The 22999-nt window shown below is 36.1% G+C and overlaps 1 protein-coding gene across 2 annotated transcripts in view; it reads right to left on the bottom strand.

Annotated features, from left to right (window-relative positions):
* Nucleotides 1-22999, bottom strand: part of PPP1R21 (protein phosphatase 1 regulatory subunit 21) — a 55245-nt gene that overhangs the window by 7991 nt on the left and 24255 nt on the right. For both annotated transcript variants that reach the window (XM_019719154.2, XM_074331951.1), the window contains exons 10-17: nt 22812-22913; nt 22634-22722; nt 19877-20013; nt 15622-15714; nt 11166-11293; nt 8593-8745; nt 5959-6051; nt 3068-3310 (exon numbers count right to left, since the gene is read on the bottom strand). In XM_019719154.2, the coding sequence (XP_019574713.2) occupies nt 3068-3310; nt 5959-6051; nt 8593-8745; nt 11166-11293; nt 15622-15714; nt 19877-20013; nt 22634-22722; nt 22812-22913 (1038 nt within the window). The remainder of the gene's footprint in view (nt 1-3067; nt 3311-5958; nt 6052-8592; nt 8746-11165; nt 11294-15621; nt 15715-19876; nt 20014-22633; nt 22723-22811; nt 22914-22999) is intronic.

The raw sequence follows: 22999 nt of genomic DNA, 5'->3' as shown, positions 1-22999 counted from the left end.
TTTCTCTTCTCAGTTCCTACTGTTTTAAAGCGCATTGGGACTGGAGTACTAGATAACCTTCAGATCATCCTTTACTACAAGGAAACAGTACCTGGGGATGAGTAATAATGGGTCATGATCATCACTATTTCCTCTATCAAAATGCTGTTAGCCATGTTCACTGAAACCAACAAACTGGGAAGAGAGAGAGAACAGCTGACTCATCTTGTCATATTCTTTTCATCTTGTCATTTCTATGCCTATTTCCAAAGCAGTAGCCAAGGGGAGAGTGGGGGGTAGTAAAGACAGTTTTATGGTGACCATAATAACAGAACATGCCAAACAGAAAACACAAATACTCTGGCTGAAAATTCAAAAAGAGGAAGAAGAAATACATTCTTGATACAACGTTACTGTGACATCAATAAGTATTAATTTCTGATTTAAATTAATGAAAATGTAATTTTAAGCACATTAAAGTGCTGTCAGGTTTTTATTTTTTATTTTTTTATTTTTTTTAAGGAGAGCGCACCTCACAGTGGCCCCTGCAGGGACCGAACCTGCAACCTTGGTGTTATTACCATCACGCTCTAACCAACTGAGCTAACTGGCCACCCCAACCGCCAGGCTTGTAAAGCTTGCTTTTATGGATTAAGATTGCAAAAATAGATAGTCATGATTACCAAATTCAGGTTATTGTTCAAGGTGGAAGGGCACGTGCTTGGGCACAATAACTTAAGAAAACTATTGAAAACTCAGTTTCAATGGATTCTATTAATCAAAGATGACACTCAGTAAACAGTCTGCACAGATTCTAAATTAATATCCTCAAGAGTATTACTCTGAACAGTGAGCACTATATCCACTAAATGTGTGCTAATGAATGTCATACCCACCTTGCTGTAAAAGTGTCTTTCATAAGACATTTTTTTTTTTTTAATAGAAGAGCCATAATTTTCTACTCATGGAGGCAGGAGTGCAATTAGTCTTTCTCTTTCAGTTAAAAACTGTTTATAGTAATCCACCAATCATTTGATTTTATATATCCAAATATGACTGCATTTGGCATCTATTCTGCATCCCCACCCTTACCCGTTACTCCCAGGTTATGGTTTGAATATGTGGGACAGCACACCTCTTCTCTACACAGATGTCTATCCAAGTTCTTATTCCATTAGATTGAGAACAACTAAGAGACGGGAATAAATTCCATTATATAGACTAGACTGTGAACAATGAAAGCAGGCTGACCATGTCTTGGGGTCTCTAATCCTGACCATCTAAAGACAATGACCAAAACTCAATTTCCTGGAAAATGTGGCAAATGAGGCATCTCAACTATAACTTAAATGAGAAGGGATAAAAAGAAAGGCTGAAAAGTGGGAAACACCAAGGAAGGCGGAAAATGCCATCTCTCTTTATCTCTACTGTCTCCAGGTCATTTTGGCAGGAATCTGCCATGTGCAGAGGGAAGGAGAATTCTGTGAGGAGACCCTTCTCTCGGTCTAAAATGTTCTTCTCCTGCCTTGGACTCCTGCTCAGTTTCAAAGCATACTCACGTGACCTTTTCTGTGACATCCTCCCCACGCCCTCCAGACACCTTCGCTGCAACCCCACAGCGCTCTGTACAGGGCTCCCTGTAGGATCGTCCTGTCACCATGCGGTCCATTCAAGTCATAACTCTGAGAAGTTGGGTTTATGTTTTTTTGCTTTTTAAAAAACGCTTATTCTTTTTTTTTCTCCCTTATATTTTATCATGAAATTTTTCAAACATACAAGTACAGAAACTTGGGGAAAAAGTATAAAAAATATTTGTATATCCATGATCTCTATTCAATAATGAACATTTTACTATATTTGCCTTACTTACCTGTGTGTATATATTTATTCTGAACAATGTGAAAGTAAATTTCAGACATTATAATACCTTACCCTAAGTATTTTGGCATTTATCTCCCCAAATTAGGATCTTCTCCTAAATAATCATAATACCATTATCACACCTAGGAACATGAACACTAATCAGGTTTCTGACACTGTCAATGTGCAATGAGGTCTGTATGCATCCTGAAAGGAAAAGCTGTTTGCGTATGTTGCTCTCAGGTGTGCTCTTTGTCAGACACAAGGTAAAGCTGAGCAGGACCATGACCTGTTCTTCAATAGCATCAGTAGCTGCGGTACAGTCACCCACCTTAGAGCAAGGCCTGCAGAAATCACCCTGGTTCTCCTCAAGTTCCTTGAGAAATGCTTGTAAAAATACACCTAATGAGACCCTTCTGATTATGAGGGTTGTTTCTTTTTTCTCTTCCTGATTTCTCTTTTCCTAGATTTTCTAATTTGTTTTTAACAGTGGGGAGAATATTATAGTAAACTTTTCTCAAAGTAACTTTGAATTCCGTTAACGCCAAGAGAGATGTTTCTTCACTTTCTAAATCACTGCAATGAAATATAAGGCAAGAAATATGAAGTTGCAAGATAACATGCCAGTACCTCTCTTAAGACGAGAGGGGGTGGGAGACGAGGGTAAAACGGGATCAAATATATGGTGATGAAAGGAGAACTGACTCTGGGTGGTGAACACACATGTGAGATATAGATGACGTATTACAGAATTGTACACCTGAAACCTATGTAACTTTACTAACAATTGTCACTCCAATAAACTTTCATTTAAAAAAAAAAAAAGGAAGAAATATACTCGTAATTAACCTGATAGGTCTCTGTATTAAATGTATGTCAAAAAGCTTCACAGTATCTAGGCATATACCTACCAGATAATTCATTAAAATTTTTTGTGGTCATTTCTAAGAAGAGCTAGGCATTTAGCCCTTGGTTGGAAACATAATCCTATTTTATAAATGTTTCTGTGGAAAAACAATCATCTTAAATTTGATGTACTATATCTTTTCTAGGAACATGGCCTTCACTGTAGGGAAGCCTCATGCAAAATCAAAGGGAATTCATTGGAGCTGCTTTTTTGAGAGCACATGGATTCTTGCTGTTATAAACCGACGTGCAATTTAGATGGTCAACATTGAACCCTAGATTGGATCCTTACCGAGTCACATTAAAAGCAGATGGCACTTACCAGACTGGTGCTGTGAACTGGCTCCTGCACAGCCTTCGCTGAGGCTTCTTCCTGGCCTGTAGCTTTCACCACAGACGCATTCTCCGGGGCCAGCCCAGCCACCTGCCCACTGCTTGTGCTCTTCAGCTTATCTGCAATTCGCTGGTTTTCTTTCTCCAGCTTGATTTTGGCTAATTGTGCTTCCAACATCCAATGTTCTTTTTCCTGCTCCAGTTTGGAAATCTTCTCCAAACTCTGCTGAACCTTGAAAGCAACAGAGAGTTCTGCACCTTAGAGGATAATGCAGATAAAACTTAGTGGAAAAAAAAAAAAAAAAAAAACCCTTATAAATGTAAACCAAAACTACCTCACAGAGATGAAAACAAAAAAGCTTGACCCTGGCATAAGAAAATATTTATTCAACAGAATAAATAAAAAGCACTACCATAAATTAAGAAACTGAACTATAATAAAATCAAACATCTCTATGCATCAAAAGCATCATTAAGTGAGCAGAAAGGAAAGCCACAAAGTAGACGAAGAAGCATGTATCCAATAGCGGAATAATATCCAGAACATATAAAGCACGTCTACAAATCAATAAAAACAAGATAGACAACTCAGTAAAGAAAAACAAACTAAAAAGACTTGAATAGGCACTTGTACAAGACTATAAACATAAAAAAGAAGGTATTCAATGTCACTATTAATCAAGAAAAAGCAATTTAAAACACCCAAATGACTAAAATTAAAAAGATATAAAATACAAAGGTGGGAATATTTAGGGAACAATTGTTAACTATCCTATAGTGTTCAGAGGAGTAGAATTTGGCACAAACACTGAAAAACTTTTTGGCAGGATCTTTTCAAAAGGAACATATCATGCTCTATGACCTAGCAATTCCCCTTCTAGGCATATACCAAACAGAAATCATGCATATTTACCAAAAGACATGTCATAGCAGCACTATGATAGCCAAATACTTGAAACTACCCAAATACTCATAGGCAATAAGAATGAACAAATAAATGATGTATATTCACACAATAGAATACTCAACAGCAATGAAAATGGACAGATTGCAACTACATATAACATAAATGAATATTACAAATATACTGTCAAATGAAAGAAGCCAGACCTGAAAGAGTGTATACTGCATAATCTTGTTGAACAAAAAGTTCACAGCAGGCAACAAAACTAATCTATGATATGAGAATGCAGGATAATTGTTATCTTTGATGGTGAGGAGAGTAGTAACCGCAAAGAGGCATGAGGAAGACTTCTGGGGTCCTAGCAACTTTTTTACAGGTATACCTTACATAAAGAAATAAAGAAATGCTCTTTTTTAAAAATGTTATCTAGGTGCTGGTTACCTTAGTAAGTTTACCTGTGAAAATTCATTTGGACATATATTAATGATTTGCAGACTTTTAAGTATGTTATATACTTCAATAAGAAGTTGAAAAAAAACAAAACAACTAATTCTCAGGGCAAATAAAAGCTTGAGAATTACATAAAAGTAAAATTTTATAGTGAATTCTAAATATTTTATCAACTATCACGGTTGAACAACAAGCGAGTACCAGGCACTTGTGCGTGGCACTTTCCTCCCGTTATCTCACCGAGCCCTCCTAACAGTCTGACAGTTCTCATTTCTCAAAGAGGAGAACTAAAGTTCCCAGCAGTTCAACTACCTGCTAAGCTAGCAAATGACAGAGCCCGGATTTGGGACCCCATCTGTCTGGCTCACACATCTGATTCTTTTCACTACACCACAGTGCCTCCCATTGGCTCAATTTATCCTTAAAAGACCATGAAAGGTAGATAGTATCCTCACTTTAGAGAGGAAGGGCGGGAGACCAGAGGGCTTATCAGACTAGCCTGCAATGGCAGAGTGGGAAAAGCTATAGCGCTGAAGTCATACGATTCCGCCACTTACTAGTTACTTTGGATAAATCTGCTTCATTTCTTTGTGTTTTACTTTCCTCACATAAAATAAGAAGAAAATCCAAAATCAATTTTTCAGATATTCCACATTTTATTGTTTGTCTCAGGAATTATTTTGTGGATAAAATTTTCAGTTCCAATATCACACAATACTAATGTTGAAAAGGTAAGTGATATGTGTCCAATGAAAATAAGGTCAGCATAGACAAAATATTATTTCAGATGAGTTTAATTGGGTTCCCTTTAAAATAAACATTTCCAAAACTAAAAGCCAGTATTAAAGCAAATAAATCTCTGACAAAAACTGAACTGGTGTAAAGCTGTACCAGCTTGGGAAAAAGACAGTACCTCCGAACATCCGCCTGCCCCCAAATTCAATTGACCAACTGAATACTGAAATGTTTTCATTCCTTAATATTTCATTAGTAAGAAATAAAATAACTCGGCCTTTTGAGCCTCTTCTTTTGCTCGGCCTGCTCCAAATCCTTTGGAGTGTACTTTTTCTCCTAATAATGCCACCTTGGGCCCTTGAGCCATTCTCTACTGCTCTGGTCATTTCTATTTCTTTGAAGTGTACTATCCCTTCTAATAAACTACTCTTTCACAACTTTAAAAAGAAAGAAAGAAAATAATTCACTAAGTCTCTAGCCCCTCTCCCCTTTTGCTTCATTATTTCAGACATTTAAATCTAGTGCCTAAAGAAAGAATGAATCATCGTGGCTGAGGTGTGTTGATATTATTTTATTGGCAATTGTTACACCAATTGAGTCAAATGAGTACCAACAAATGTTTTTCAAAGAATTATGCTAATGGTGCTTTTTAGCATGTGTTAAATAATCAACTAACTTTACATATTTACTTATATAGCCTTTCAAATCACCCTGTGTATGTTAAAAACCTTTGCCAGGGGATTTAACAGTTATGCGCTTTAACAAGTACCATGATTTCCCAGGTGCCATACCTGTTGTGCAAGGCCTTCTCGACTTTCAGTAGAGCTAAGAAGGATTCGGCGGTTTGCCAGTGCTTCCTCATAAGGCACAGACTCTGAGAGGGGCTATGGAAAAAGCATCATAAGAATTAAAGAAAAAGACCTTATCATCCCTCTGATCCTACATACACAAATAAGAATACTAAATGAGGTTTGATAGTAAGTTCAGATGTATGCCAGCATAGACTATTATTACCTTTAATACATGTGGAGGGAACCTTTTTTTTTAAGAAAGAAAAATAAGGAAAGGGAGCTTGTTACAAGCTATAGTAACTAAAACCATATTGACTTGCACCAAAATAGAAAGATAAAGGAATAGGACAGAAAATCTAGAAACAAAGACATATACAAAAGTATATTATGTGACAAATGTTGAATTTTTAAGTCAGTGAAGGAAGAGTAGATTGGCTAAATGGTGCAAGGACAACCGGTTATTAATTTACAAAAATAAGTATTTAGATCCTTACTTTTGTACCGTGTATCAGAATAAATAAATTCAAGACAGATTGAAGATCTCAATCTAAAAATTTAGACTGCAGAAATACTGGAAGAAAATGTAGGTGACCATCTCTATAATCATGGAAAATGCCCTGACTTTCCAAGATTACCCTTACTGAGAATCACTACCCTGAAGAAAAAGACTAGTTTGATGACAAAAAAATTAAAACTTCTATTTTGAAAAATTACTACAGCAAACTGAGGAAAAAGTATTTCCAATATAAATACAAAATTAAAACCCTCAATATAGAGAGCTTTCAACCATAATAGGAACATTTATTTAAAAACAGGTAAATGACTTGAACAGGGAGTTGACAGAATAAATATTAATGATAACTTTATGAAAGGATGTTCCACTTCAGTAATAAGCAAATAAATATAAATTAAAATAACAACAAAGAAGCTTGTTTTTTCTAAGATTGACAAATACTAAATTTATGGGTTAAATTTATACTTCTATTAATGGTAAACTATGAATAGGTAACCTTCCTGAAGTGTGGTCTGGAAAAATGTGTCAAAATTTGAAACATTCACAGACTGAACCAGCAATTCCATTTTTAGGAATTAATCTCAAAGATATAATTAAAATAATTAGACAAATATTAGACAAATAGGGAGATAGGTAGCTTTATGCATTGCTGCAAGTGCAAAACAGTGTAGCCACTCTTACGAGCAATTTGGCAATAAATATTAAAACTTAAAATGTGCAAACCACATGATCCAGAACATTCCACTTCTGGATCCATACATGTGCCCAAGGAGACATTTACAAAGCTATCCACTGCAGTATTATAACAGTAAAAAACTGGAATCAACCTAAATGACCACCAATAAGAGAATACCTAAATGAACCATGAAACACCCATATTATAGAATTCTATACTGTATTTAAAAAGGATATACTGGCCACCATATGTAATGATATAGACAGATCTCTAAAACATTTTAAATGAAAAAAGCAAGTTGCACAATGAAACAGGCATTTAAGTTAAAAACAATAAGAAAGAATATTCTACATATTCTGTATTGTCTATAGGGTTATATAGATGCATATAAATACTCCAAAAGAGTCTGGAAGGTCACACACCGAACCGATAACAGTATTTATCTCTGGAGACGAAGTAGAATTAGACATTGTAATTTACCTATAATGTTCTAATGTAACCTAAGAATGTATTTATGTATTATCTCTAACTAAAAGTAAAAAGAAATAAGAAGAAAAAAGTAAAAACAAAGGTACAAAGTTGCATGTACTAGAATATCCATTGTAGTATTGCACATAACAATGAAAAATAGGAAACAACCTAAAAATCCACTAGAAACAGATTAGTTAATTAAATTATTACACATTTACAAAATGAAATACTATAGAGGTATTAAAGGATAGCAATTTATAGTAGGTTGGTGCAAAAGTAATTGCGGTTTTTGCAATTATTTTTAACCTTTTAAACCGCAATTACTTTTGTACCAACCTAATATTTATAGATATACATTTTTTGATATATAAAGATATGCATGCTGCATTAAGAAGGAAAAAAACAGATTCTAAAACAGCATATGTACCCAGATACACTGCTTTTTATAGCACGTGTGTCTGTGTGCACACACAGACATACATTAAACTTGTTTTGGCTATAAATACTCATATACTCCAACGAAGTTAAGAGTAGCAGGTTTTGGGTGATGGGATTTGGGGTGACCATAATTGCCTTCTTCAAGTACTGCTGTATCTTCTCATTTCTTTTTTGCAATGATTGTGTGTCCTTACTATGTTCAGATAAAAATCATAAATGTATTTCAATTATTTTTCGATCAATACAAGTTTAAGATTTTTCTGGTTTGACACTTATGGGCTGCCTCACCCTGAACACTCTACCAGGCACTGGGGACATGAGTCCAACATGGCCTATGCACATACCATCTGTCAGGGAAGGTTTAGGTCTCTGTCACCTCCTCCTCCCCAAAGGACCCCCCAACACCCAACACCAACTACTTGTGCCTCAAAATTGTGTGAAACCTAAATAATATGAACTGTGCAAAGACGCGTGCCATTCTCTGGAATTATTCTGATGTTTCCTCTGATTTAAATGGTAACAGCAGCTCACAAACCTTTCTCAGAGCTTTCATATAGGCAGCAGCTTTTTTCTTGTATTGCAGCATGCATTCGGCTGAAAGAGGGCTGATGAATCCACTTGCTGCCTTAGGCCCATAGCTCAGTGAAGCAATGAAGTAGTCCACATTGTTGCTGAAGAAAGATGCAATCTAAATGAAGTGTAACAAGATAATAGATTTTGTTTTCCAATAGTGTATCTAAAATATATATCTAACAGCTTTTGAAGCAAAGTTAAAGATACTGAGAACAGAAATGAAAATGCAGCACCTGCCCAAAAGCCCACATTTATTTATTTGAGATTTCCTTGGCGATGATTTACAGTAAAAAGACAATAACAGTATAAATATTGAGACCAGACTTCTGACGGGTTTTAATCTAGACAATTTTTATTCTTCCTGAAAACCAAAACTGATTCTGATTGATTTAGAATGTTCCTGGACAATGCTCATGAGCTCTCGACCTCATTAATTCTGCCACTGCTCTCAAAATACACATATTTGGGTTTCCACATTCCGTTTGTATTTTAATTTTGAATGTTTCTTGTTCCAGTATAAGCTATGACACAGACACCTTGAATATGTAATGTCTACTTAAATTTAATTCTGTAAATCTCCATCTGTACATTACAAATAAAATCGACAGACAATTAACAGACCCCTGTCATTTTCTGATGAAACATTTATTAAATCTACATAAGCAGCCACAAAGATCCATGACTGCAATTTTGCTGAGCCATGACTGTGAATCTGGTGAAATGATGGCATAAATAAAAATGTCTAACAGAAGTCTTAGCCAGAAATAGTAAAGTCTTGGGTATCTTCAAGAGTAGTCTATGTTGATAAATAAGAAAAAGTGACTTATGAAGGAGTATTCTCCCTTGGCAAAAATTGCTCAACAGGCAGGCAATTAATTACTAGGGGCCTGAAAGGTTACATTTTTCATTAATATTTTACTTTGGCAAATGAAATTCTATATTATGTAGTATTCAAGAAAATAAGGACTCTAAAAATCTTGAGCTATCTATTCCTTGTGAATAACATGGACAATCATTTACCCAGTGTTTGCATTTAGGTCATGGTAACATATGTGAGGTTTATTTTCTTTCCTTTTTCTAATATGTCTACATTTCCCAAATGTTCTTTAATATGCATATGTTACAGTTTCCCACTGGGTTTTTTTTTTAATTACAAACAATAAAATTTATTTTAATCGTGCTCGCTTCGGCAGCATATATACTAAAATTTATTTTAATCAAATCACATTAGCTAAGTATTAAGCTATCACAAACTCACATTAGTTCAGATACTTATTTTAGTTAAAAACCATTTATAAAAAATTTGCACCAAAGATCAACTACCTTTCCTCGAAACATGTTAAGGTTTCAGGCAAACCACATCTAAAATAAGCTATGAGTATACAGGTATTTAATATTCTAGAGCTCTCATAAAACATGGCAAATACAGAGACTCCTATAAAATGCCAACATCTCCTTTTCTGGAATTTTTCTTAATTGAATCAAAGTTAGAATTATCCTCAGAAAGCTTCCAGCCTGCCTGTAGGTAAAAGAATTAAAGTGGAGGCAGCAGGGATGGTCTTCTAACTGAGGAATCCTGTAGGCACAGATCTGAGAGCTGACAGAACCTCAAGATAACACCTTTTAATTATGACCTCAAACTACAGCAAACTGTCATCAACACCAGTCTCAGTTTGGGAAGGATGACACTGAATAGCTGACATAATTTATGATCCACTGAAAAAAAATTTGTTTCAGTCAGGAAAATAATGGTATACAAACAGAGGTGGAGATTAGCATTTCCTTGAGAAATTATGAGGAGTCTGTTAAAATAAATGGGCTAAAATAATCCTGAACACAGTCCTTTTAGTTTTATACATATGGGTAATTCTCACAGAAATCTTAATCTCTAAAGCCATTGGCAATAGCCATATGAACATTTATGGCATTCTTGGAACATGACTTCCGCTGAAACTAGATATCCAAGATGGAACAAGCTTTAAAGAAACTGCACTTTGGTCATTGTAATGATAATAATTAAGTACTTCATGATCCAAATGATCATTATCGAATATTAACAGTTCAATGAAAAGACACATGCTGAAGTCACTTTAAAAGTACTTGTTAAGGTACAGAACCACTGAGGTAGCATGACTACAAGTGTTACCAAAACATTAACAAAAAGCTTGGGGGAAAAAACCAAAATATTAACAGAATATTTTTATTTTTTATGTATCCCAATTGCTAAATAGCAGGTCTTTGGTATACACAAGGATCAATACTGAGACCAACTAGGATCTTTAAATCATCAAATATTTCATTAAAACAAAGAGTGAGTGATCCACTTACTCATCACAAATGCTTAATAACTATCATATTGTTTTAAGTACTGGGTAGGGAGGAAGAAAAGGGAGGCAACTTTATTTTACAAAAAAGCTTGTTATTCCAAAATCCTTTTACAGATCAACTTTCCTATATTATTCAAGGAAGAAAAACAAAAAAAGGAGCGTATTTAAGAATTGAATTTAATGTCAATATAAACTAGAGAAAAATTACCTTTCCTGCTCCATTTGTTAATGCCATTACTGATGAGAGGATACAGTCATTTGTTGTTATGAGCTTCTGTGTTGCTGTTGGAAGTTCATGCTCTATTGTTGCTTTTTGACTATAATGTTTGGAAATATCTATAAAAGCAATCAATGAGAATTCATTACTACTATATACTAGATAACTAGCAGATTAATTTCTCATATCTACTGTTAGAAATTTACAAAGTAAATTTGACAAAAAATGGTCCTAAATATCAAGATTGTGCTGAATACCAATTAGGTCATAAATCTACATGGAAAGACCGAGAGAAGTGAGGGACTCTTAACACCATCCTGGTATTTCCATTACAGCCACCAGCTTGTGGGTCTGATTCTCCCTCATTTGAATGTTAACCCTAGTGTTGGGTAAATGACCCTGACCAGTATTTACCAGTTAAAAATCCTGATCTGATAGTCCAATAGGCACAAATGACAATTTATCTCATACTTATATCAGCAAACCATGAGGTCGGAACAGAAGGGCCAACGTAAGCATGATGTCCCATAATTCTTATTAGACCTTAGCTAGTTTGCTAATACACACTCCTAACAACGAGAAATGTTTGCACAGCCAAATAAGGACTGGATACTCCAGTGTCTGACTTCATGTGCTATTGCCTCCAGTCCAAGAATGTTACAACCAAGGCTTTTGGTTAGAGAAGCATAGGGGAGAGGCTTAGATATAAACATGTTAAGAGAAACTACAGTACATGAAACTAGCCAAACAGCTAAGCTTGGGGTTTTCTGGGTCTCTCAGAAACAGAATGATTTTGTCCTGAAAATAAGGGAAAATGGGAGAATTAGTAAGACAATGTTGATGTATAAGGAAGGGTAATTCTAGTTTTCAACAATAAAGCGTTTACAATACAGCCTCCTTTAAAGTTGTTTCAAACAGTTCTGTTATAACAGTATTATCATTACCAACAAAGCTAAAAGTAAATCATACAATATGAAAATTAATTTTTATAGCAGGTGTGTATACAGAGACTTTCATTTTTTCAGAATCAAGAAATTTAATTGCTTTTAGACTAGAGATAGTTAAGAGGAAATAAGACTATTTAGAAAGAGATGCTATTTGATATTTAACCTAATATGATCATGATATTTTAACACAAAATTACTCTTTTATGAATAAAATTTTTTTACTAAAATTTTAAAACTAGGGAATTGTTTTATTCATGTATTATATATATATATATATATATATATATATATATATATACACACACACATATATAAACAACTTAAAATTAACATATTTTAGATTTATAGAAAAGTTACAGAGAGTTTCTGTTAGCCAATGTTCCCTATTGTTAACATCTTACATTACTATGGTACAGTTTCACAGCAAAGGAACCAACTAATGGATACATCACTATTATGTTTAATATATGGTATTTTTAAAAATAAATGATTATCCTCTACATATTCATACGATATCCATGTGAATAAAAATTCTACTGGAACGTTGAACATTTTTTGTAGGCTGAACTTGCTTACCCCTAATGCAGATACTTTCTTTCTATACACCAAAGAAAGTTTTATTCAATGTTTTACAGGAAGTGTACAATGCTACAGTACAACTTGGTTGGTAGGCAATCTTGGTTGATTGCTAGGTGACTGAGATACTTATGAAAGACACACAATACTAAGAACATTTACATGGCTTCTATTGCATAGTCTGACAATAATAATGCTCCCAATTCAATTGTTTACTTTTTATTGAGTCCAAATATTTTAATTATTTAGGGTATTCCCTGACATTAAATTTAACTCCAAAAAGAAGAAAGAAATTGTGTGACCGAGAACAGAGATTGATTGATTGATTGATTGATTGATTGATTGATTGATTTTAATTTTATCTCTCTTATGAGTCTATCTGCTTTAGAGCTGAGACTAAAGAGCAACAATTCTAACTTAGAATGCCCCTTGTTAAAAGATTAATTCACAGGGCCGGCCCAGTGGCTCAGGCGGTTGGAGCTCCGTGCTCCCAACTCCAAAGGCTGCCGGTTCGATTCCCACATGGGCCAGTGGGCTCTCAACCACAAGGTTGTTGGTTCAATTCCTCGAGTCCTGCAAGGGATGGTGGGCTCCGTCCCCTGCAACTAAGATTGAACATGGCACCTTGAGCTGAGCTGCCTCCCGGATGGCTCCGTTCGTTGGAGTGCGGGCTCTCAACCACAAGGTTGCCAGTTCGATTCCTCGAGTCCCACAAGGGATGGTGGGCAGTGCCCCCTGCAACTAAGATTGAACACGGCACCTTGAGCTGAGCTGCCGCAGAGCTCCTGGATGGCTCAGTTGGTTGGAGCACGTCCTCTCAACCACAAGGTTGCTGGTTCGACTCCCACAAGGGATGGTGGGCTGTGCACCCCCTGCAACTAGCAATGGCAACTGAGCCTGGAGCTGAGCTGCGCCCTCCACAACTAAGACTGAAAGGACAACAACTTGACTTGGAAAAAAGTTCTGGAAGTACACACTGTTCCCCAATAAAGTCCTGTTCCCCTTCCCTAATAAAATCTTAAAAAAAAAAAAAAAAAGATTAATTCACGTAGAATACATTTTTATAAATTTCTCTCTCTTTTTATACTGAGACCAGCCTGTCTGCCTGCCTCCCAACTGAGATCAAGCAATTATTCAGGGCAAAGCAGGAAGGGAAGAGGTTTGAAACTTGAGTTCTCTTAAACACAAAGTTTCTTCTGTTAATGCCAGTTAATGCTCGCTCTGAGTTTTCATGAGATACACAATAGTCTTCCAAGCAGGCAAAGAGATTTGAAGTGTAAACCTAACAACAGGACCCCATACTCTTGTCAACCATCCTTCATGTTTCTCAACATTCTCTTTTTATATTCTGTGCATTTTCAAGGACAGAAACGAGTGGCGGCATAAAGGGGGCATAAGGAGCCTCTGATCCCCCCACAATCTCTACCAGCTCATGATAAATAACAACAGTAACAGTCTTTGATTTGGACCATTTGGTAAGTCTTCTCAATCTTATGTAATGTATGAATAAAAGCATCCTTAGGAAACCTTGTATGCTATAGATGAAATAAAATAGAAACAGAAATAAAATGAGGATATTTTTAATGTAAATGAAGTTTTAAGACCCCCCTCATTAGATAGCTACCCTCCACTGCTCTAGCCCCTCCATTACAGGAATGGTGGCAGAAACCACTAGCAGGAACAAAGCATAATATCACCACAGGCAAATTTAGGAAAAGAAAGATAAAAAACCTGTAGCCAAGAGCTACCTGTGGTTTCAGTGGCCTACTTCTAGATTAAGTAAAATTCCGGACTAGAAGACTACTTAAGTCTGAGCTCCCCAAATCAAAAGCTGCACAGGAAAAAGGCAACAACCAGTCCCTTAAATTTTCTATAGACCAGACTAGGTTTTGCAGGGTTGGGATTGACTATTGTCACCTGCCACCAAGACTGTCTATTCAAGCTGTGATTCCTTCAACCAAGGCTAGCTCCAGAGGCAGAGTGACTTTTAAATTGCCTTATAACTGAAGACAAGCCACAGGAAGGACGACTGTCCAGACTGAATTGTAAGATGGTGCTGGGTAATACCGCTGGGAATGAGAATGATTCCCAGTATCCATCTATAGAAGGACCCCAAACATACCCACCTTATACACGCTACCAAATGCAGTTTTCTAAGATTTTAAAAATTATTTTCTGTGAAACTAGTAATTAGTCACTAATTATTAACTAAATACCACAACGAATAAATAATCTAGGCACCTGGGCTATTTTCAATAGTCCTTAATAATTGCCCCTGGCCTCTCCTCCTTCCCCTACCCCAACAGTCTTCAAAATGAAAAGAAAGAAGAAAACCTTGTAGCCATGCAGAGCTACAGATTAGAAATTTTCAGGACTCATAATCACATGCTCAGAAGCATATGAAACACCCTTTGGTAGACCACAGTCTGAGAAGCACACATGCAACCAAAAACTGTCCAAAGCTGAAAAACAGACTTTCATTTCTTAAAGCTCTACTGAACAAAACAGGACTTAAAACAGTCGCTTTACACATAAAAATACATAGGCTGGTGGAAAGTTAGTGCATTCTTGTGGGAACTTTAAACCTTGGTTTCCTCAATTCCTTCACGCTTGGGCTCTAACAAGTGCTATGTATTTTGCTAAATGCCTCTGAATACCATGTATGGTTTGATAAAATTCACACACCTGCCCTAAGTCAGTGTAATGTAATTTTGGCTAGCGTACTGTGCATACGGGTTTCTCTTCAGCACTTTGTTTACCTTCAGAAATGAAGCAGATGGGAAAAGCAGAAGGCAGTGAGCTATGCACGTCAACATAAGCCAAATGCTACTAAGCCTTTATCTGGGGTCTAATAGCCTTGGCTGTGTTTGTTTAAATCTCATTCAGACAGATCTGACAAAGGGGGATGAAGGATTTAAGCTTACCTTTCATGACATCATGAAATCCATGCAGAGCAGCACCAACATTTGTTAAAACGGAACTGTAGTTTGTCCGAAGGAGTCCATCTGGCTCCGTACCTAGGAAAACCAAAGTCACAAACCTAAGCATTTTCCCAGAAGATTTCATCTGAAAAACTGACAGCCCACCATCTCCCTCTACTTTTGGGAAGGAAGAAAATGAAGACCACTTGTGATACATTGAAAATAATGGCTCTTAAAATCACTGCACACACATTCAGATTTAACCATGATAAATATAGTCAGTCACATCTAACTGATCTGTGATCTGCATCCTCTATGTCCACAAATATTTTTAATGGTTAAGAATGAAAATTAAATTGCTTGGCAGGATTATATTTTTCATGGTTCTTTTGGAAATGAATGTCTTTGTGAATTTTCACCTTGTTACTATATAACACATTTCTCATTTTATTCTTTCCCTACACATTATTTTTTGATAAACATCACTGAAAACAGTATTATTCAAACATCACAGAGTTCTACTTCTGGCACGACAGCAGGAGCAGCTGCACAGATCTGCTCTCCAGGACAATTAGTGAAAATTATTTAAAAACCACCATTTAAAACTTTCAAAGTGGTCCTAAGAACATACAGCAAATGAGGAAGCACTCAAGAAAAATCTGTAACAATTTGGTAAGAACAGAGAGTGTCTGTGGTATTTGACCCACTCCCTCCCGTCCCCCACCAGCTCATAAGCTAGAAATCCCACTCCAAACTGGCACGGCCAAGACCACAGGTCTCCCTCTCCCCTCACTCCCAGCTGGAAGGCTGAATTTCTCATCTTGCCTCCAGGTACCTGTTGCTGAGGCTAAGTTCTGGGAAAGCACGACTGAGAGGTAAGGGTTCTCTTCCCTCACCCAGCCCCAACTCCTGTGACGGAGGCTCTACCTGGGCACAGTGCTGCTGAGAATCTGGGGCCCTGGGCACCCATGCCCCAGCTCATCGACAGGAGTTCCACGCTGCAAGCCAGGAAGACATGAGCTGCTGTCCTACCCCTCCATAAGTGCTCTGTTACCAATGCAGGGGTGCCACTCTGAGAAAAGCAGATCACTGTTCCCAACCCCAGCAACAGAACCATGCACAGCTCAGAGACTTAGCCCAAGTAGGAAGCAGGTCTTAAAAGAGAAAGCTCTGAATCTCTTTCGAAAGGGATTGACTTAATTTGCAACAGAGTGGAGAAGTTCAAGCCTAAGGGTGCTCTAAAAAATGATGGAGCTTGTAGTGAAAGCAAGTAAGAGGAAACTGGTAGACTCATTAACAATATAAGGTAATCTGTAGGTTGGTTGGTTTACCAGAGAGAACCAGAGAAAGAAACAGCAAAGAAGAGCCCTCCTGGGGTCAGAATAAATCTCAAACACTGATCTCAAAAACTACACCTGCTAGGTACATGCTAAGTCCAAAACTAACTATACCTATAAAGTGGCCTAAATGTAATTGCATCAATCTGTGGTGCAAGTTTTGCCACCAATGCATTGTTGAAAACAAGACAGACATCAACCAACAATTAACAGAGCTTTAAACTTGGTTTGATTAGGGAAGGAGACAAATGAAAGAGAGCCCTGTCAAAACCATTGTCATCCCAGGGTAACTGTGTGCACGCCCAAGGCTGAGCTCACTGATAAGCAACATCAGGGTAGGAAACTTATACTCTGAAAACTACAAAGTAATGTTTAAAAACTTAAAAACCTACATAGATGAAAAACACACCATATTCATGGATCAAAAACTTAACATTATTAAGATGGCAATACTCCCCACATTAGTTTCCCAGGGCTGCTGTAACCAAGTTCCATAAACGGAGTGGCTTAAAACAACAGAAATTTATTCTCACAGCCCAGAAGGCCGAAGTCTGAAATCAAGGTGATGACAGGGCCATACGCCCTCCAAAGATTCTAGAGAGGAATCATTCCTGGTCTCTTCCAGCTTCTGTTGGCCCCAAATGTTCCTTGGCTTGTGGCAACGTAACTCCAATCCCTGCTTCTGTCTTCATGTGGCTTTCTCCCCTGGGTCTCTATCTGTCTTCAAATCTCTCCTTATAAGGATACCAGCCATTGGACTGGTAGAGCTCTCCCTAAACCAGTAAGACCTCACCTTAACTTGATTACATCTGCAGAGATCCTATTTCCAAATAAGGTCACACACATAGGTACTAGAGGTCAGAACTTCACGTATCTTCTGGGAAGACACAATGCAACCCACAAAACTCCCCAAAGTGATCTACAGGTTCAGTGCAATTCCCATCAGAATCCCAGCTGACTTCTTTGTAGAAACTGACAAACTGATTCTAAAATTCATATGGAATTGCAAGAGACCCACAACCGCCAAAAACAATCTTGAAAAAGAACTAAGTAGGACTACTCTCAATTCCTGATCTCAAAACTTACTACAAAGTAACAGTCATCAATACAGTGTGGTACTGGCATAGGATAGACACACAGACCAATGGAAGAGACCAGAAATAAATCCATACATCTATGGTAAACTGAGTCTTACCACGGGTGCTGAGACCATTCAATAGGGAGAGGATAGTCTTTTTAATGAATGGTGCTGAGACTACTGGATAGCCACATGCAAAAGACAAGCTGGACCCTTGCTCACATTATATACAAAAATTAACTCTAAATGGCTCAAAGACCTAAATGTAAGATCTAAAACTATAAAACTCTGAAGAAAAAGTGGGTGTTAAGTCTTCATGACCTCAGATTTGACAGTGGATTCTTATGTATGACACCAAAAGAATAAGCAACAAAAGATACATAAATTGGACTTCATTAAAATTAAACTTTTGTGCTTCAAAAGACACCATCAAGAAAATGAAAAAATAACCCACGAAATGGAATATTGCAAATCATGTATCTGATAAGGGATTTGTATCTAGAATACATAAAGAACTCTTACAACTCAATAATAAAAAGACCAATAACCTACCTGAAAAAAATGGAGAAAGATTTGAATAGACATGGCTCCAAAGAATAAAAACAAATGGTAAATAAGGACATGAAAAGATGCTTGATATCATAAGATATGAGGGAAATGCAAATCAAAACCACAATGAGATACCACTTCAAAAAACCAGATAACACTGGATGGCTAAAATAAGTCAGATAATAACAAGTGTTGGTAAGGATGTGGAGAAATCAGAGGATGTGGAGAAATCATACACTGCTGGTAGGAATGTAAATGGTGCGGCCAGCTTGGAAAAGTCTCGTAGTTAATAGTTAAACACAGAGTTACCATATGACCCAGCAATTCCACTCCCAGCTATATACCTAAGAGAAGTGAAAAGATATGTCCACTCAAAAACTTGCTCACAACTATCTATAGCATCATTATTCATAAGAGCCACAAGGTGGAAACAATGCAAATATCCATCCGCTGATGGGTAAATAATGTGATGTAGCCATATAATGAAATATTATTCTACAATAAAAAGCAATGAAATACTGATACATGCTACAATTTGGATGAATCTTGAAAACATTATGCTAAGTGAAAGAAGGCAGTCACAGAAGACCACATATTATAATTCCATTTATATAAAATGTTTGTAATAAGCAAATCTATCGACAGGAAGTTGATTAGTTGTCACTTAGTGCTGAGGAGGGGCAAAAAGGAGAAATAAGAGGGTGACAGCTAAAGAATACAGGGTTTATTCTTGAAGTGATGAAAATCTTGACTGTAATGATGGTGTACAAATCTGTGCATATCCTAGAAACTGTACACTTTAAAGGGGTAAGTGGTATGGTATGTAAACTACATGAAATTTAAATTTTTACAAAAAACAAACAAATCACAGCACCAGGAAAATCACAGTATTTTTAAAAACATCGTTTAAACTGAGGTCCATTCAATTACCTGAAATACTCTTGAGAAACAAATGGCATTTTTACTACTAAACCTCCCATATGCTATTTGTTGGAAAGTTACTATTAAACTCTTTTGCTTTGTCCATCTACATTTCAAAAGAGGAAGGAAAGAAAGGGAATTAATATTTAATGCATGTCTTCAATGCCTGATATTGTACATTGTTAATTTAACTTAGCAATCACATTTACTTCTTTTTATGAATGGGAAAACAGGCACAGAAAAGTAAGGTGATTTACCCAAGTGTGTACGAAGCTGGAGGATTTGAATTTGAGTTCTTCTGACCCCAGATCCTGAACCATGAACGACACACAAACACACACACACACACACACACACACACACACACACTTACTTGGCAAGGCGAGAAGGCCGACGTAAGTCTGCAGCTTCTCAAACACAGCTGTCATCTTTTTCATGTCCTGAGACAGCTCTAGATTCCTGGCTCTTAACGCAGATGTACAAAGAGGAGATTCACATTCTTCTTCTAAACTAGGAATGGGCAGATAGTTTAAAAGTGAGCACCCTGAATGATTTTTCAATTAGCTATAAGAAACCATCTAAATTCTCAAACAGTTATATATCCAAAGAGAGACTTTACAAAATTAAAAAAAAAAAAAGATCTCATTTATATGTGTGATCAAAAATTATGGTGAATATTTAAATTTTTAAAAAAAACTTATTACAGCCAAAGACACAGTGCCACTAATCCCCCTCAAAATACTCCCCCTTGCTTCAAACACACTTATCCCATCATTCTTGCCACTTTCTGAAGTAGTTCTGAAAGTCCTCTTTCGTGAGTACGTCATCCAGCATCACAACAATGCTCTATGTCACACATCGCTTTTGGTATACAGCAATTTCTGTCAAATAAAACCATTACAGTGTGTCCTCATCCATCTTCTTCACCAGATCTGGCATCGTACAACTTCTGGCTCTTCCCCAAAGTCAAAATGACCATGAAAGGAAAACGTTTTGAATCGATTCAGGACATTGTGGCAGCCAGAACACCTCAACTGAAGACACAAAAGAGGACTTCCAGAACTGCTTCAGAAAGTAGCAAGAACGATGTGGGGTAAGTGTGTTCGAAACAAGGGGGGGTATTTTGAGAGGGATTAATGGCAATGTGTCTTTTACTATAATACATTTTTTTAAATTTAAATATTCACCGTATTTTTCGATCACACCATGAAAGGTTCCATTTCTTTATACCATAATATATACACCTGCATGCTACAAATCCTATGGAGAAACAAAGGATTAAGTGGAAAAAAAATAAAGGCAGGGGTCAATTATTTTTCATCCTAAGAGCAGCACAAAAATGCTTCCCGTAAAAACACTTTCAGGAGAAAAATATTTCACAAACTAAATTCCTAAAGAGAATAGGAAATGGCAGAGAGAAGAATCATTAAGAACTCTTTTTAGTATATTAAGTTGCAAAAGCCGCAGATTGGAAAAAACAATCTACAGAATCAAAAGTAATAGTAAATGGTTAACATTCATAAAAAACGTATCACTTTCAATTTTATATTGTTACTGTGGAAAACAATCATAAGGTTAAAAAAAAAACATGTGGACTCTAAAAGTGTTTATAAAAATGTACAGGTACTCAAGTAAAATACTTTTACACACAGCTAGAGAAGTTATTAGCACAGGAATGGTAATCATATCCATTTCCTTGACCTTGCCAATTCTCGTCTTCTACTTTTACTTACAGCAGACGCTTCATTCAATACTAAGAGAATGTGTCATCTTGTCAATTAAAGTGGTATTTAAACCAATGACCAAAAAACTGCCTAAAAACATGAATACCTGATGAGGTAGGACTGAAAGCATATGAGACAGAACATTCCAGAACAGAAATCTTAGATCAAAAAAGGACTTATCCAGTGTTTTAAAAAATGTAATAATGAAAAAATAAAGGTAAAATAAAAATACATAACTGTTTCAAGTATAAATACCACTATGCAAAGGTTCTTAAACAGATTCTTCTTAAACATAAGCCAAATCAGTAAGGTATATTCAATTTAGTGTTATTTAAACTTCTAGAGTCAATTTTCAAAAAAACTTTAATTATACTGAAACATAACGTTAAGAATCTGAAAGAAACTATAATTCATAATTAATAATTTAAATCAATTCCCTGATTCCTAAAATTCTGTCATATGCACAAATCATAGAATTCAGTTAATGAAATACCTTGTTAGGTTAGAATTAGAAAATAATACACATATTAAATTGTTTTAATAATGAAATTTTATATTTTTGAAAACTTAAAACCTACTACTTTAATTACATAAGGACTTACAAATTATAATTACTTATATATTTTCAGTATCTGTAAGTAACTCATTTACATATTTTCTAAACCTTATTTTGCAATATACTATAGTACATATAGGTTCTTATTTCTCTTATGTCCCTCATATTATTCTCTGATATTTTTTAAAGGCTAAATCTCAGGCTAAAAAGATTTAGAAGAATTAGGAGTCTTGGTTGTTTTAGACAAAAAGTATCAAAACTTTCAAGCAGTATTACCGAATTTCCAGTTACATAATTATTTTTTCTTGCCTTTCCAGAAATATTTAAGATGGAATATTTAAGGTTACTAAATGATATATCCTATGAGGGCTGCAGTAGATAAGCTTTTTAGTTTACAACTTAAATAAGTGACTAACAATAAAAATAAGAACATACCATTTCAAAGAAACCTAAAGATTACAGACCCAAATGTAGAAATTAACTACAGTAGTACTAGATGCTTACTGCCAAAGGATAATAAATACGCAAAATTGAAATATTTCTTTAAATAAATGTGTCATTCACAATCACCGAAAATACTGATTCATATAGCATTATGTATTTATAGTAGTGAGGACAGTACAGAACTAAAAACAACCTAGCTGATGGACTACAATTCAATTTTCTTAAATATAAGCTTATGCTTGCTGCTTAAGCCACGGTTTTCCTTTTTTACAGAAGACCAAATTGTTTGTGGTACAGAAAGGTCAGACAGACGACAAGAGGCACGAGTCACTATTTAATTAACTCCAGCACAGGTCAGGTAACACCCCACAATTCCCCAAGCTCCCTGGCCTCGAGGGGTAAGTACCTTTTTAACTGATAAGGAAGAATCTTCCTAAGAAAACATATGTAAGAGGTTAAATGCTCTGAGAAAGTTTTCAATTTCACAGTTGTCTCCTGGAAAAGAAAAACAATTTCAAGGTTAACAGTGTTATTTGACAAAGAGGAGCTCCCGCTTCCAGGGAAGTAAAACAGAAGAAAATTACCAGGACAGTCACAGTATCCTCAGTAATACTTTCAAATACATGAAGCATTCCTTCCTCAAGAGGGCGGACATAGGACGCATTTTCATGAAGGTATTGTGAGAACTAAATAGAAGGAAAGGAACTGTGAGTTTAATCACTGGAAAATAACAAGCATTAACAAACACATTTGTAAATGGACTGAGTTTTAT

The sequence above is a fragment of the Rhinolophus sinicus genome, linkage group LG05 (genome assembly GCF_036562045.2).
Source record: "Rhinolophus sinicus isolate RSC01 linkage group LG05, ASM3656204v1, whole genome shotgun sequence".
Classification (NCBI taxonomy): Eukaryota; Metazoa; Chordata; class Mammalia; order Chiroptera; family Rhinolophidae; genus Rhinolophus; species Rhinolophus sinicus.
Note: the sequence above shows the minus strand (reverse complement) of the source record. Positions and strands in the feature narration are given on the sequence as shown.